The 17,027-nt window shown below is 34.6% G+C and overlaps 2 protein-coding genes across 3 annotated transcripts in view; one reads left to right on the top strand and one right to left on the bottom strand.

The window, feature by feature from the left end:
- The window catches only part of LOC107685211 (abhydrolase domain-containing protein 2-A), a 29,905-nt gene extending 21,077 nt beyond the window's left edge, over positions 1 to 8,828 (top strand). For both annotated transcript variants that reach the window (XM_016481725.1, XM_016481724.1), the window contains exons 5-11: positions 999 to 1,166; positions 2,058 to 2,241; positions 3,623 to 3,715; positions 4,000 to 4,101; positions 6,305 to 6,374; positions 6,490 to 6,574; positions 8,476 to 8,828. In XM_016481725.1, the coding sequence (XP_016337211.1) occupies positions 999 to 1,166; positions 2,058 to 2,241; positions 3,623 to 3,715; positions 4,000 to 4,101; positions 6,305 to 6,374; positions 6,490 to 6,574; positions 8,476 to 8,690 (917 nt within the window). In that variant the 3' untranslated portion in view covers positions 8,691 to 8,828. The remainder of the gene's footprint in view (positions 1 to 998; positions 1,167 to 2,057; positions 2,242 to 3,622; positions 3,716 to 3,999; positions 4,102 to 6,304; positions 6,375 to 6,489; positions 6,575 to 8,475) is intronic.
- Positions 8,829 to 12,966: 4,138 nt separating this feature from the next.
- LOC107685234 (retinaldehyde-binding protein 1-like) overlaps positions 12,967 to 17,027 on the bottom strand; it is an 8,052-nt gene continuing 3,991 nt past the window's right edge. Inside the window, exons 5-8 of the mRNA XM_016481750.1 lie at positions 15,884 to 16,062; positions 14,071 to 14,229; positions 13,866 to 13,976; positions 12,967 to 13,635 (exon numbers count right to left, since the gene is read on the bottom strand). Coding sequence (XP_016337236.1) covers positions 13,489 to 13,635; positions 13,866 to 13,976; positions 14,071 to 14,229; positions 15,884 to 16,062 — 596 coding nt within the window. The 3' untranslated portion in view covers positions 12,967 to 13,488. The remainder of the gene's footprint in view (positions 13,636 to 13,865; positions 13,977 to 14,070; positions 14,230 to 15,883; positions 16,063 to 17,027) is intronic.

A 17,027-nucleotide genomic window follows, 5' to 3' on the forward strand; every position in this document is an offset into this window, starting at 1 on the left:
GTATCAAGGGCATGTGCTGCTTCAGTTAGGTTATTAGTGAGAAATAATGAGGTTATAAGAGAGAAACAATGCGGCAAGACGTGCATCCAAATGAGAGCGAGAGAGACCGCGAAGCTAGACGTTTCTTCTTATATATTAACTAACATACTCTACAATTAGCTCAGTGAATAATTTAAAAAAAATATAGACCCGGCTAGAACAAGCGGAGTGATACAAAATTGTGAAAGGGCGTTCCTGTAGCGATACCAGTACAATATCTCACGGTTCTCAACCACTCAGATTTGAGAACCAGAACGAACTGTTGTATATATATATATACAGATATATACAGATATACATACATACATACATAAACTAACAAATACCTTTTTTTATTTTCTTATCCCGTGGCTTAAACAAAAAAAAAAGTAGAATTGTGATATGTAAAGTCAGAATTCTGAGAAAAAGTCAAAATTTCAAGATGACGTCTGAATTGTGAGAGGAACTTACAACTGCGAGAGAAAAAACAATCAGAAATGCAAGATAAAAAGATACTTTTTTGCGTAAAACAGAATTTTCAATAAAAAAAAAGTTTAGAGAAAAGTCACATTTAAAATGAAAATTATTAATGGCAATTATGACAGACATTTTAATAATTTGGAATAACATAAACCAAAGAATTGCTCAAAATAAGACCATGAATGTTTTTAAGAGTCAATTTTGAGATAAACATAGCACAGAAAATATGTCATTGAAATAAATACATGCATCTTCTGTACTACTGCAATGTCAGTGTATTGGAAAGTGGAATTTTGCAGCTATCTTGTTATACAAACTATGTATTTTGCATTTGTTTGCTCTGTGCAAATATTGTGACACGTTACCTGGAAAAGAAAAGATAAACGGTATGATAATGTTGAGCAACTCAAACATTTGTCTGCGTACATTTGCATTTATTTGTCTATGTGTGAAAGGACTTCCATAGCAAGTGCTCTTAATGTTTTGTGTTGGTTTGACAGAGGACGTCACCATGGTCATCTGTCCTGGCATTGGGAACCACAGTGAAAAGCACTACATCCGCACGTTTGTGGACCATTCGCAGAAACAGGGCTACCGCTGTGCTGTGCTCAATCACCTCGGGGCCTTGCCGAACATTGAGCTTACCTCTCCTCGCATGTTCACCTATGGTACGAGACGTGTATAGATTGAGTTTATTCAGGAAACTTCATATTTCTAAAGGGATACAGTGAATGAATTGGGAACTTTTCAGCTTATTGAATAAAGCAATAATCCATGCGAGCATGATCTTTTTATTTTCATGATCTTTTCATTATCTTTACCGAAAAGAAAATTGAAAAATTGAAAATTTTAATGTAAATTTTAACTTAATTCTGTTTGAACATTGTGTAAATCATGTGTTTGGTCATAATTTAAAGGCCACACCTTTGCTGTCAATACAGACATTTGTGCTGTTTGCTGGCAGCTATTTGTATTTTATTTTATTTATTGTATTTTTGGTTTTTAGTTTATTTATTGTATTTTTGGTTTTTAGTTTATTTATCTTCATTCTTCTTTATTACATGTTAATCTGGTTTTGTTTTATCAGATGTTTATTTTTCTATAGTTATTTTATTTTTTATCAGATGTTATTTTATATTTTATCAGATTTTATTTTATGTTTTATCAGATTTAATTTGAATGTGAATTTTAATGTAATTGTGTTTGGACATTGTGTAAATAATATGTTTAATCTAAAAGTTGTTTGGCCTTCCTAATTCCACCTTTGCAATCATGAAACCATACATTTACTGTCAATACATGCATCTATTTTATTTTATTTTATTTTATTTATAATATTTTATTTTTCAGTTTAGTTTTTATGTTATCAGATGCCATTTTATTTTGCTTTATCAGGTGTTATTTTATATTTGATCAGATTTAATGTTCTATCAGATTTTGATAGAATGATAATTTGTAGATGTAAATATTCATTTTATAATGCTGAACTAGTCACTTTTGGTGACTAGTCAACTTCATGTTCTGTTCTAATGTTTTGGTGTTTTTGTTTCTCTCCACAGGTTGTACATGGGAGTTTGCAGCAATGGTGGGCTTCATCAAAAAGACATACCCCCAGACCAAACTTATTGTCGTGGGCTTCAGTCTGGGGGGAAATATCGTGTGCAAGTTCCTGGGAGAGAACCGAACCAACCAGGAGCGGGTTCTGTGCTGTGTGAGCGTGTGCCAGGGCTACAGTGCACTAAGGTGAGCCACTCTGTTCCCAGACAGAAGCTACATAATACCTGATGTTGCTCCAGAGGGAATGGGACAGGGATGCATGAAGCCATGGGAGTACTGCCCAGATAAAAATGCTGCCAGCTTGCTTTGGGTACAAGATGGACCATTTTATCACTGCTGCCAGTGGACTCCGACTAAACTCGAGATAAGAACTGACAGTGTGTGCATTGTAGTTGGTGATTTAAAATGCACAGATGGTCTCAGTATTGTGTCCACCTACTTCCTCCGCTTGACATTTGCATGTTGCATGAAACTCGTGCAAAGTAAACACACTCTGTTTGTACATTTGTATAAGCATAGCTCTGTTAGCTAAAGTAGTGCTTACCTAATGGTACGGCATAGACAGTGTGCGAATTTCTAGGGCATGTTCGAATCCTCCCAAAGGAAGTCAAAAGTGTTAAACACCTTTATTTCAGCAGCACATTATATTTTGACATCTGGCTACAAAAATTCAACAGTAGTGAGCTCTTTGTAATAAGCATTCAATATTGGTCAGTATGTAAACCAAAGCCAAAGAACTGTTGTTATTTATTAGTTTACTATAGATAAGTTCTTGAGATATGTATATCTAATTTGACATTTGGATTGCTATGCTAGAGCCAAAAAAAAGAGATTGCATACTTTGCACACTGGCTGTAAGGATGTTGACATGTCAACGTTAAAGAGCACCATAGCAACAGCTCTAACAACTAAACATGGAACAAACTCACATCGCACATCGCTGTCAGTGAACAAGCATGTGATGTGGGTTTCAGTGCAGAAGCAGCTCTGGAATGCAGTGGATGTGTTTGGGCTTCAGTAAATCTAAAGCCACACCTTTGCTGTCTGTGCTGTTTGCCAGTGGCTCTGCTGGGGTTTTGTGAAGCACACTTGGCACTGCCGTCAGTATGTTGCCAAACAGTCGAGCTCTGCCTTCAGACAGGATTACTAAATCTATAAAGCCTCTGCTAATCTGCTCTGCCTGATTATCTGACAGATTGTTATATTCAAGATCCCTTTTAATGCACCTTATGAATTTAGCTGGAATTGATATTAAAGAGCTCATGCATATCATAATTTTTAATTTTTTTGATATTGTTTGTTTAATTTTACTGTATGTTAAAAGCATGAAAAAAATTTTCATGCCCATTTTCTCTCTGCCCCTGAAGGCTTCTATACATAATTTATATATATACACACATATACATACACACATACACACATACACAGACACACACACATATTTATTTATATATATATATATATATATATATGTGTGTGTGTGTGTGTATATATATGTGTGTGTGTGTGTGACTTTTATGTAGTTTAAATAGCATTGAAAACGCATTCTTTTGTGTGTGTGTTTCAGGGCTCAGGAGACGTTTCTGCAGTGGGACCAGTGCCGTCGTTTCTATAACTTCCTGATGGCCGACAACATGAAGAAGATAATTTTGTCCCACAGGTACTGTTGATCTCGTCCTCAGCAGTGAATCTGACAGACGTCGGTGTGAGTGGTGTTGAGTGGCCGGCTGTGATATTTACTCTTCTGCTGAAACAGTTTTGAGCTTTTGATGTGTTCTTTTGCAATCAAGCCATTAGGAGACCTCAGAATAACTTACACTAGTGCTCTCTCTGATGACACAAAAACAAGATATTTACTGTCTTCTGAGTGGTAAGAGAATATATATCTAACCACTGAGCTGTCGATTTAACAGAATCAGCAAAACGTATTTTGTGGTTCAACAGGGGTGTGTTATTCGGAGTGGGCTCCACTAAAATGGTGGATGCGGATCTGAGCCGGCTCTACACTGCCACATCTCTCATGCAGATCGATGACAACATCATGAGGTGAGTGCAGGGAAATTGCTAAATGTGGTTTTTGTAATTCTCTTGTGAAACAGATACAAGACGCATTTTGTGACTTGAGATTTGTAATCGACCACACAGTGAACAAATAGTGTGTACCATTTTTAGAGGTTATTTTAAGTCATGTTCTCCGAAAAGGAATCTTCCTTTAGCCTTGTCAAAGATTTTGTGCTGTTTGTGCTGTTATAAAATACTAGGGATGCACCGATACCATTTTTCAGATCTGATCCAATACCAAAAATTCTGAGTATCGGCCGATACCGATACCAGCACTGTTTTTTTTTTTTTATAATCATTGTAGAATTTCTATACCTCAGTGTGTTGACCTGATCATCACTGTTTTGTGTGTTAAACACAATCTACTAAATATAGACAACTTCATTTAAATCAATTTTAAACTTCATGTAAAATAAATGAAAAAATATATAATCATAATCTATGACAAAAATACTATTATAAACTAGGTTAATGGTAATTCACCAGCAAAAGTTATTCTAGAAAAATCATGAGTGCACAATAAATGTATAAAATCTAAACATTTAGTGAAATAACATTATTTAGTGGGGAACAAATGAACGTGAATAAGTGTAGGACTGAATCTGGTAAAATGTTACACATTGCTCTTTGTATTGTTGTAAAATAAGTTAATGAAAAACAAGTAAATTAAAAGACATTTCTTTTAAATGTGTAGCACAGTAATGGAGGCAGCAACATATGATAGATAGGACAGAACAAGAAAGGCTATTAATAATCTTTATTCTATTAATTAATCTTTCATTGCGCAAAAGTATTATAATACGAAAGGCTCCAATACAGAGCAGCACAAAGTGCTTATGCGCAATCCCATGTGTAGAATGATGCGCTTGAAGCAACACAGAGTCACAGCGCAGCGCTCCGCATAGAGAAGTACAAAGCACAAAGGAAAGAGATATTGATGCGTAGTGTATTAAATCTGTGCGATAGTTTATTGAGCCTTTTCTTTGAACAGTTTTAAATTTCAGTTACTGCGCTCTTGTAGAGAGTTTCATCGTCTTGACTAGTAACCAAATGCCGCAGCGGAGACCTTGACTTAATATTCATCTCTACCTCACATTCAGAGCCGATCCTCCCTATACGCAAAATACGCAAGCTGCGTAGGGCCCCAGAAACACCAGGGGGGGCCTCCTTGCTCTCAAAGATGATTTAATTTTAGTTTTGTTTTTGAATTTGGCCAGCGGTTATGAAAACATGAATGATCATTTCTTATAATGCGGTGCTCTGTCGCCCTTTCTACATAAAAATCAGTCAAATCATGTAATGTGAATGTCGTACAGTCTTGCTCGAGACTAAAAAAAAATTAGTTGAAAGCGTACCGAGCCGTGGAAGAGAAACTGTTTCTCAAGTGCTTTCCGCGGAAACACGGACAAATGCGTTTCATTCATTCGTTCATAACCACTCATTTTGCCACTGTATAATGTATTTAACCGGTGTTATTTTTGTATCATTGATATGCTGTAATAGTTTTTATTAATATTTTGAATGAATTTAGATTTTTATATTTTCCATTTTCATTTCAATTTTCATTAAAGTTTTATGAATTTTGTAATTTATTTTTGTCATTTTATAAGTTTTGGTTCTTTTAAAATATGTCTATATTATATTACATTTAATCATTAAGCAGGCACTTTTATCCAAATGATTATTTATTGACTTAATATATAGTTCTTATTCATTTTTATTTCAGTTTTAGTTAAGTACTTCAGGTTAAACTGATAAAACGAGAAACGTTGCCTTAGCAACTGGCTGAAATAATAATTTTAGCTAACATGTATTTCATTTATGTTTTTATGGTGTTAGTTAATGATAATAACCCTGTAACTAACATTAAGTTACAATGAACGATGCATTTACTTATCAAGTTTAATATGTTATTTTTTTTACATATATACAAATATATTTTCAAATTAACAGAAATGTATTCTGAACAATGATTAACAACATGAAGCATAGTAAATTTATAAATGAATAATGAATTATGTAAAATAAAAAAGGACATTATCAGTTCTTGATATCTTATGGTAATGTTTTAAATTTGTACATTTTGATAATGATTATTTATACGCAAGTTCAGTAGAAAAGTTTCCACGTGTTGTATGTTAGTGGGCAGTGTATTCCTAGTATAGCAAGTTGTCAATTTGTTTTCTAGAAAATTCCATGGGCACAACTCTCTGAAGGAGTACTACGAGAAGGAGAGCTGTGTTCATTACATTCATAATGTGAGTAAAATAAGATTGCTATTTAGTGAATAGCTTTAGAGAGTCTATAAGGAAATACTATTATCTGTGTGGTGACATCCTGTTTATGACTCTAGTTCTTCTCTCTGTGTTGCAGATAAATGTGCCTCTGCTGCTGGTGAACTCTGGTGACGATCCACTTGTGCACAACTCACTGCTCACCATTCCTCGCACACTCGCAGGTACAGCAACCATCCAAGTTTCGTGCGATTTAAAAAGAAATCTAAAAGATATTGGGAGTGTATTATACAAAATTATCAATTTGAATCCATCCTCAACTTCATTTTTACATCTTCCAAAGAGAATGTGATTGGTGCTTGACTGTGACGCCATCTATGATATATGAAAAAAATCTAAAAAGATTGATTGCTTAAAGTGACAGACTGAAATAAATAAATAATGTATTGCATAATTAATTTATTTACTTATTTATTTTTTGTTGTGCAAATTCCATGTATTCCTTCAGTGTATATATACATTGAATCAACGCACCCAACAAATACTTGAATGCACGTGATTGCATGGAGCTGCATGGCTGGAGTTTGTTTATGAGCAATAGTGAAAGTATTGCTTGCCTTAAACACACCACCTAATAGTACTTTTTTCCATTTGAAAATTTTTTTTTTTTTTTGCTGTAGTCTTTTCTGTCCTGTTCTTCTACCACTTCAGCACGCCTACAGCCTATTTCCACACTGATCTTTTATTAGGCAATGACCTCATATGCCAAAAACAACCAGAATTCCTCCAGAGCCCCACATAGATGTGCACCAGCATGCATGTGACATTCATGAGATCACTATTTGTTCAAACACGCTCATATATACTATATATATATATATACAGTGGTGTGAAAAAGTGTTGGCCCCCTGCCTGATTTCTTATTTTTTTGCATGTTTGTCACACTTTAATGTTTCAGATCATCAAACAAATTTAAATATTAGTCAAAGATAACACAAGTAAACACAACATGCAGTTTTTAAATGAAGGTTTTTATTATTAAGGGAAAACAAAATCCAAAACTACATGGCCCTGTGTGAAGAAGTGTTTGCCCCCCTGTTAAAACTGTGGTTTATCACACCTGAGTTCAATTTCTCTAGCCACACCCAGGCCTGATTACTGCCACACCTGTTCGCAATCAAGAAATCTCTTAAATAGGACCTGCCTGACAAAGTGAAGTAGACCAAAAGATCCTCAAAAGCTAGACATCATGCCGAGATCCAAAGAAATTCAGAAACAAATGAGAAAGAAAGTAATTGAGATCTATCAGTATATAATCATAATGTGTCGATGCAAAGAAAAAAAAAAAGTGTCGTGTGTCATAATGCAAATTATGACAAACTCTTGAGTGTTCGACTCCAAAGGTCAACACTGGAGGAGTATTAAAACCATTTTAGTTGCTCAGTGGCAGTGTGTCAGGAGGACGTCAGCATCTGGTGTGCAGTGGAAACCTGAATGTTTTGTTGTTAGTGTGATAGTTGTAAAGATTGACAAACATGACTCCTTCAAAGGAAGTGTAGCAATCAGTTGCAATGGACAAAGTCTTGGCTGTATGACGATATATTTAGCAATTGTAAAAATGGTGGATTTTGCTGTAGCTCTCAAGATATATTTGCACTGCTATCAGTGAGCAGCACAGTAAGAGCAACCGTAAACAAGTCATTCATTTTCCCCTTCAGCCCTGATAGTTACTGTCTGAATGCAGTGTTATTTTGGTATTCTTTTTATACTATTGTAGTTTTTTTACTATATTGATTTTTTTTTACAAAAATTTTTAGAAATTTTGTTACGTGCTTTGACGTTTTTATTATATTTTTATTTTAGAATTTTTCATTTAACTTTTTATTCATTTTTATTTTAGTTTGGTAATTTTAGTGCTTTAACTTAAATTTAGGCAATATTTTTATTTCACAATATTTTTAATATTTTTATATTTTATTTTTTATATCTCGCAATTTTGAGAAAAAATGTCAGAATTATAAGAGAAAAAATTGCGGAAAAAGGCTTCCATAATGTGTATTTGAGTTTTGCAATTAGTCACTTGTATTACAACTCTGAGATTCGTTGGTTCATTTTCACCTTCCAGAAAAGAAAGAAAACGTGGTCTTCGCTCTGACGCTGCACGGTGGACACCTGGGTTTCTTCGAGGGCGCTGTGCTGTTCCCTCAGCCCCTCACCTGGATGGACAAGGTCATTGTGGGCTACGCCAATGCCATCTGCCAGTGGGAGAAACAGAAACCACCGTGCCAAAGTCAAGGCGCCCATTCCAGCGAAACCAAATGCCAAGACGGTAAATCCTAACCGAGCCCGTCTCCATTTCACCTCCACGTGACATTTTCACCACGCACACGAGGGGTCGGACCACCATCTTCAAGCGTTCACTGTCAGTGGGAATATTTGTTTCTCTTTTTATCACGGTTTATCAACATGAATCGTAATGACTTTCCACGGGAGAAAACAATGCCACTCGATGACCAAAAAAACAATCTGTGTAGCGAGGGCAACGTTTTAGATTTACTGCAGTTTGTAGTTATTTAGATACAATCAGTATCTCTTGCTCTCTAATTAGGACACTGAAAATTGAAAGTTTATCACTGCTAAACAGGATCTAGCAGAGCTGGGTGAATCTCACAAAAATCCAAGTCAAAAACTATTTTTGGATAATATTAAAAGATAATATTTTGCATAAATAAAATGAAGCATGCTTTTGAGACAATTAAAATACTCGGCATTTTAATTCAAATGTAAGCACATTTCTCCCCATTTTTGGTTTTGTTTTTGTTTTAGGCAATTTTTTTGGTAAAGTTCAATAATTTTGGGGGGGTTATTTTCCTTTATTTTTGTGATGAGCCTCATACTTTTACTGTGTTGCACTAACAAAATGCTGTAATACAAATAAATCAACATTAATGAAAGGCAGTGCAACAAATAATACCTTTATTACAATTAAACAATAATAAATAATTTTCACATTATTATTTTAGGATAATGAGAATTGCATGATTGTCTCAATGCACAAATGTAATGGTCCTCAAAATAAGCTTAATTTATTCTTTCTTTCATTGGTTTTTGGATTGAAATATGATGTTCTTGACCGGTTTTGTGAGATTCACCCAGCTGGCTTATTAAAACGACACACGAACCTTACTGTACACAACACATGAGTTTATGGGAAGTGAGTGTAATGCAGGCACTATGTGCTTATTGATACGACCGGCGCGCTGTTTGAGTGAATATTGTCATTTGATATTTGAGTTTTTGGTCTGGTAACCGTTTAAGCACAGGCTAGCATTCATGTCACTCTAACTAGACCTTGTCAAGTTGAATCCAAGTCACATTCCTAGTCGATGCATTTTTGTTTAGCACTTTTATATGACGTTTGCCATCCGATCTGGGACTAGTCGACAATGTTAAATCTAGAAATGAGAAAGGGCAACAAGAGGGAGAGAGGAAGTCTTGAATGAACTCTCTTGATTAGCAAAACGCCTCCGTCGCGGGCCGTCCCACAAGCACTACGACCCAGTTTTAGATGACAAATCCCATTCCGCTGAAGAGCAGCACACGCTGTTGCTGCAGTATTGACTGTAGTCAATGTTGTTTGTGGAGAACCATTGAAGTCGGTAGATCTAGATTGTGTAACATGTTGATTTGGGACCCAGTGGGAGACACCAGTGCACTTCATGGTGCGCGTCTGTGAAAACTGGTTACTTAAAGGGATTTGTGCTGTAGTATCGTTTTAGGTTTTTTTCTTTATGTTGTTCATTTTTGTGCAATTACTTGATGCATTTATGTTTCTTTACTCTCGGAATAAAGACTTGTCTGAAATGGAACTGATCTTGTTACGCATTAAAAGAATCTAATGCAGAGGGGAAAATATATCAGTTTAAATTTGAAGGGAACATTCAAAGTGTTGTTTCCAAAGGCTGGTGCGGAAACTTTAACGCAGCAGTTTAGTGCAGTTAGACTTGCTTTGTTTCAGGGAAGCTGTTATACATATAAATCTCACAAAATGGCTAGGTAATATTTCACCACACAATAAAAAAAGTAAAAAAAAATGCATTTTAAGAAAATTATTCATATTTTTAGGACTTTTTTTTGAATAATTGACATTATTTTCATGATAATTAGGCACATTTTTCTTCCCACTTTACTTTGTATTTCTCAATAAATCTCCAAAAATGTGTAATTATTGTAACATTAATTTTCTTACAGTAAATACGATATATATCTACTATATGTATATACAAATAATCTTCATTATAAAATGTTTTTTTTTTTTGGGGGGGGCGGGGGGGGATGAAATATTACTCTATATTACTCTGCCATTCCTGGACATGTTTTGTGAGATTCTGTAATCTTTATTAATTTATTATCATGCTGCAGCTGTGGAAGAAAATGTATTATTTGCGTTTCCGGGTGGGGGGAACTGAAAAAGCCACTCGATGACCAAAAAAACAATCAAATAACCTATGTAACATTTAGTATACATGACAGTTGAGTAAAGATTGTCACTGGTTGCCAAAACTCGGTCATGTGTTGAGAACTATGTGCATTTATAACATACATAATTGCCTTCATTATTATTGTTTAGCCGTCAATATTGATGCATTTTCTTAAAGGAGAAAGTGTCACTTTCAGTGTTACACGTGTCAAAAGACTTTTTACCAGTTATCAGTTGAAAGACGCCCCCTGTGGGTTATGAGGTGTAGGTAAATGTTAACTTTCACACTCAACTGGAACAGTTTATAAAATCCCATCCAGATATTTAGTATTTGTTGCTTGCTAGGAAGAGAGTTTACCTCCCCTCTGTTAGGTTTTGTTCTGTAAGTCTCTGTATTCTTCTTGTCTTATTTCTTGAATCTTTGGAAAACAGCAAAATGGTGTTGGGTTGGGAGTCATTGTTCGGCTGTTTCCGGCGATCAGATCTATTTGGCCTTTTGCACCAGCACTAATTCAATCTTTGCTGAAAGTCGATCCAGTTTGCCTTTCAGAATGTCTCCCACTTACTTTTTGCACAGAAAACACGGGGTTATGTTGTACATCCTCTACAAACATTAACCAAAATTTAGTTTGTTTTTGTATTTTACATTAATTTCAATGTTATTTTTGTTCTCTTATGTACAAAAGTATGATTATAAATGAGTGTATGTGAATGTTTGCATCATATCTGCTTATGAAAACTACCAACAAACTTGCTTTGTCAGGTAAAAAGCTAAATGTGTTTAGTTGTTATAATGATGGTTTATGGAAACCAGGGAACTTTCATTTGTTTGACGATCAGCAATAACGCTTTGAATTTTTTTTTCTCTTTTTCTCCACGCCAAACTGAGACGAATAGCTCAAAGAAAATATTGTGTCAAATGGAGTTTCGAGAAAGTGTATTCATGCTGCAGTCACAAATAGGAATTTTAAAAGGAAAGTGAAAGGCCATATGTATTTAAAAAAAAAAAAAGTCTATTTGCGGAATATAGAGTAGAATAATCCCAAAGCTTTGTGACTGACACTGCCCAATGTCACTGTAATCTCACTTTAGGGATTATTCACTGAAGATCATCAAATCTGTTCCTACTGTTCTGACCCACGTTCTCATCACGGTTTATTGTGTTTTTGAATGTCATTTTTTCATGACCTCAAAACCCCATGCAGCATAATATCTCAATCACTGGTGTGTTTTTGATTTGGAAAACCAATGGTGTGTGATTGAATAATTTATTATTACAAGAATGCTTATTGTGTTCCAGAAATAAATTATTTTCTTGTTTAAAAAACAAATTACTGTTACGTGGTTTTTCTCCAGTAGAGATCTTTTATTGGGGATATTTCTTTTTTTTTATTTTTTATTTTTTAAATATGTCGGTATTAACTCTTTCAGTCAAACAACATATTTCAAGTTAATGTGTGTGTGTATATATATAAAATATAAAATCTGTCATTTACAGGCTAAATTATATGTACAACACCATTCAAACTTAAAGGGGTCATAGGATGCCCATTTTTCACAAGTTGATCTGATTCTTTAGGGTCTTAATGAAAAGTCTGTAACATAGTTTGGTTAAAATTTCTCAATGGTAGTGTAAAAAAACACAAGTATTCTGCACACCAAGGCTGCATTTATTTGATCAAAAATAGTCAAAACAGTAATGGAATATTACAATTTTCTATTTTAATATATCTTAAAGTAATTTATTCCTTTGATGGCAAAGCTGAATTTTCAGCATCATTACTCCAGTCTTCAGTGTCACATGATCCTTCAGAACTCATTCTGATATGCTGATTTGCTGCTCAAGAAACTTTTCTTATTAATTCTGAAAAATGTTTTGCAGCTTGATATTTTAGAATTTTTCAGAATTTCCTTGTTAACAAAGTTCGAAAGAACAGCATTTATTTTGTCTTACTGTCATTTTTTTTTTCAATATAATTGCTTCCAACTGCATCCTTGCTGAATAAGTATACTAATTTATTTAAAAAAATCTTACTGATACCAAACACTTGAACAGTGGTGTTTATTGTCTGTATTACTAGTACGTTTACGCTTTTAGTACATGTTTTCACATGACATCAGATGTACAAAACACTCAACATTTTGCCCACTTTATTGAAAATGTCAATTAGACTTGACACTAAAGCTCTGGGTCTAGAAGAACCAACATGAGTTAACAACAATAACCACAACATTATATCTACAAGCCATTCGGCCTAAAACAACAAAGTAACAACCATATTATTTCTTGGTCAAGGCTTGTAATCAAGTTTATGCATTTAATTCTAATTATTACACTTATTTTCTACACACAACTAGTACAAAACTTTCTTTTGAAATTTCAGGCCGAACGTTTTCAAGGCAAAGAATAAAAGACACTTCAAGTTTCTCTGTTTAAAACAAATGTCAGATAAGTCTAGACATTTCATGTATTGGCCAGTGAGATGTGTAATAATGTATAGTATCATCCCAACAGGACCTGTTACCTTCTACTTTTATTGAAATACAGTGGTTAAAAGTGGGCTACTCTAATAATTTCCTTCATAGTTTCTATAAAACATCTTAACCATATTTTAAACAAACAAACGGTCACAGTGTTATGCTGTTGGCTTGGGTCTTTTAAAGGGCTGTATCTTCAGATCCAAAGAGCTTGATCGCCGTCTCTTTGCCGTCACAGTTGGGACCCGTCCCATCGAAATCCGGAGGAAGGATTTCAGTACCAAAGTCTCTGAAGTAGCCATCCAGCTCGTCCCCATGAACAAAAACCTAGAAAAACCGGTTCGAATTTCTCAGTGCACATAAGATGGGCTGAGGAAGTGTGATTCTTATGTATAGAATTAAATGGTTTAGTGAGTGTGCGTTTCTAGGTGTGCAAGACTTCATGCATCTTTTGTTCTCCTTTTGAACCAATTTGCCAGAATAGTGAACCTCTTGTTCGACCCTTTTTTTTCCCCACATCCGCTTGAATTCCTCTCTTTCCCCTTCACTCCACTCACCCTCTCCAGCAGTTTGCTCTTCATGAAGGGCTTCACCACGTTATAGGTTGTTGTGAAGTACCAGGGCTGGTGGATCACATACACCGCCTTGAATCGGGCCGGGAAAGAGTCCTGGATCGTACAGACCGCACAAGCTTTAAGTTTATGTGATCCAGTGCTATATGATAAATGAGATTGTGGACTGAAGGCAATATAAGGTGTTTACCTGCAGCATGTCCACCATCTTCTTCAGCTCGGTGTGTTTGATGCCGGATGCGTGCTGCATCGTGAAGCCCTTGAAGTTCTCAATGAGGGCAAAGCCGTTGATTTGAGTCTCTTCGTTTTCTAGAAGTTTCTCAAGGATTACGCAGTAGGCACGCAGAGTCTGTGAAAAGACACATTTGTGTTTGAGACGGGGTTATTATCGTTAACTACAAATAAAACCATTAAAAAGTTACATATAATTTGTTTTTGGTTACTTATAAAAAAAACTTGTATAGCCTATAAAATAAATATTAACTGAAAATATATAAATAAATAAAATAAAATATTATTGTAATGTTTTATTTCAGTTTCAACTAGTTGCCAAGGCATACTTTCTCATTTTTAGTTTAGCTTGAAATACTAAAATAACTAAAACTGAAAAAAAATAATAAATAAGAGTAATAATAAAATAAGAGCTATATAGACTTAAAAAAACAACAACAACAAAAACATACCAAAATTACTAAAACTAACTAAAATGAAACAAAATAAAATGTCAAAATATTAATACAACTATAGTATATCAATGAGAATGCCATTGTAAAGAAACACATTTCTGTTTGTTTTTTAGCTCCACACAATGGTTCTTTTTAGAAAATGAAATTTAATTTTCAGCAATTAATCTGTTGTATCATGTTGGATCTTTTTATTAGCTCTGCTAGTAAGTTTAGCCATTACAATCTGAAATCTGAAAATCATTCAATTGATTAAATGCAATAATGAACTCTGCAATGACCTCCAGATATTCTTTTGCCCTGTATAAAAGGTCAAATCTTGTATTTTCATCTTATAAATAAATATGCAGGGTGACTTCAAGTAAACTGGGTCACTTCTTGTCACTCATCTCACTTGCACAAAGTGGTGAATTCCCTTCTTCATAATATGAAAAGTGAACAATGACTTTTCAGACAAGCCGAAATGTCATAAAACTATATGCAAATAATTAAAATGTTTATTGATTAATACACTTTCAACATTTTAGCTATTATTTAATCATGTCCATTAAAAAAAGATAGATAGATAGATAGATAGATAGATAGATAGATAGATAGACCGATAGATTGATTTATGGTTTTAACTTAAATTTACAGTTAAATACCGTAATTTCATTAACTGATATAATGTTAATATACCAAGTTGAAGTACTGAAATCTGTTCCTTTGTAATACACTGATAACCACCCAATGCAGGTGGTGATGAGAAAGTCACATGATGAACCAAAGCCCATCACAAGCAGCTTTTAAATAATAACATACTGTATACAGAAGGTGCACAGTGTCATTCACACAAACACTAATCACCATCATGGTAACACACGTGAATTTGAAATAATGCATTAAACATTAATTTAACAACATTAGGTGTAACACACAACCCTAATATACAAAACTGATAAGAAAAAACTAAGAAGAAACATAGTTATTTCAACAAAAAAACATCAAATTTGAAATGTAACGCAGGGAATTCTGGGAATGTCAATTTACGGTTATTCACTGTAAATTATACGGTCTTTTTCACTTCACAAAAATACGGTATACTACCGTAAAATTACATGTAATGTCCAATACAGTTTTTCACCGTATAATAGTAGGGGAATTTACCGTTAACCATTTAACAAGTCATTTTTTAGATAGATAGATAGATAGATAGATAGATAGATTATTAATAATATTATTGTCATAAAATCAATATCAAGAATTTTGTCAGCAATAGTATAAAGAGCTGTATTTTTGGACAGTGGATGGAAATTAGGCTGTAATAAATAGAACACATACTTCATCAAAAGTGACCTCCTCCAGATCCCAGTTGTCAGTGTTGAAGAGCAGCACCACTCGCCCGTACTTGTCTCTGGTGGAGAGGATTCGAGGGTAACCGGCTTCAATGGTGCTGCGCACAGCCTCCGGGGTTAAATTCTCAAACAGCTCCGGATAGTCTTGCCTAAAACGCACATAACCTGTCAGAGAGAGAAAAACAAGACTATTCACCATTTGTAGAATGTAACTGAATATGTGCTTGTTTATGGCATTGTAAAAGTGAATCCCCATTAAGTCCTCAAGAGTTTCAGACTCCGAGATCTCAATAATGCCTTAAACTTTTCTCACATTTGCCAAGATATCAATCAGGCTTTTATGACTCATATAAAATGATATAGTGAGAATATGGAGTTCAAATTGAGCAAAACTATGCAATTTGGTGTTATTTATATGGCCAAAAAGTACTATGAAATTCTGATAGCTTGTAATGTAAATCAGTGAGATCTTACATCTAACAGTATAGCAGACTACTTACACAAAATGCATATAAATATCAGAAGTCACTCTATATTTCCCTAAAGTATAATGCTTAGGTTTATGCTCAAAGTTTTATTGTGGGACAAAACTCGATGCAGTACAATGCAATGATGATTGAGATATAAACACAAAACACTCCTCAAAAGCCTGATAATCATATTCAATACTCACATTTTAACATGAATTGATGTATGGATAATCAAGTACTCCTAAGCTGCTTCAGTCCAGTAAGTGCTCATCTTAAAGGGATAGTTCACTCAAAAATTAAAATTTGATGTTTATCTGCTTACCCCCAGGGCATCCAAGATATAGGTGACTTTGTTTCTTCAGTAGAACACAAATGAAGATTTTTGACTCAAACCGTTGAAGTCTGTCAGTCTTATAATGGCAGTCAATGGGCTCCATGGCTTTGAGAGTAAAAAAAAACATACACAAACAAAACCAAATTAAACCCTGCGGCTCGTGACGATACATTGAGGTCTTAAGACACGAAACGATCGGTCTGATCGCCAGATGTTGTGAACGCGCTCAGGACAGTTGGACATTGCGGTGGATCAGATATAAATACTGTTCAGTTTCTTGCACAGACCGATCGTTTCGTGTCTTAAGACGTCAATGTATCATCACC

The sequence above is a fragment of the Sinocyclocheilus anshuiensis genome, unplaced genomic scaffold (genome assembly GCF_001515605.1).
Source record: "Sinocyclocheilus anshuiensis isolate Anshui unplaced genomic scaffold, SAMN03320099.WGS_v1.1 scaffold333, whole genome shotgun sequence".
Classification (NCBI taxonomy): domain Eukaryota; kingdom Metazoa; phylum Chordata; class Actinopteri; order Cypriniformes; family Cyprinidae; genus Sinocyclocheilus; species Sinocyclocheilus anshuiensis.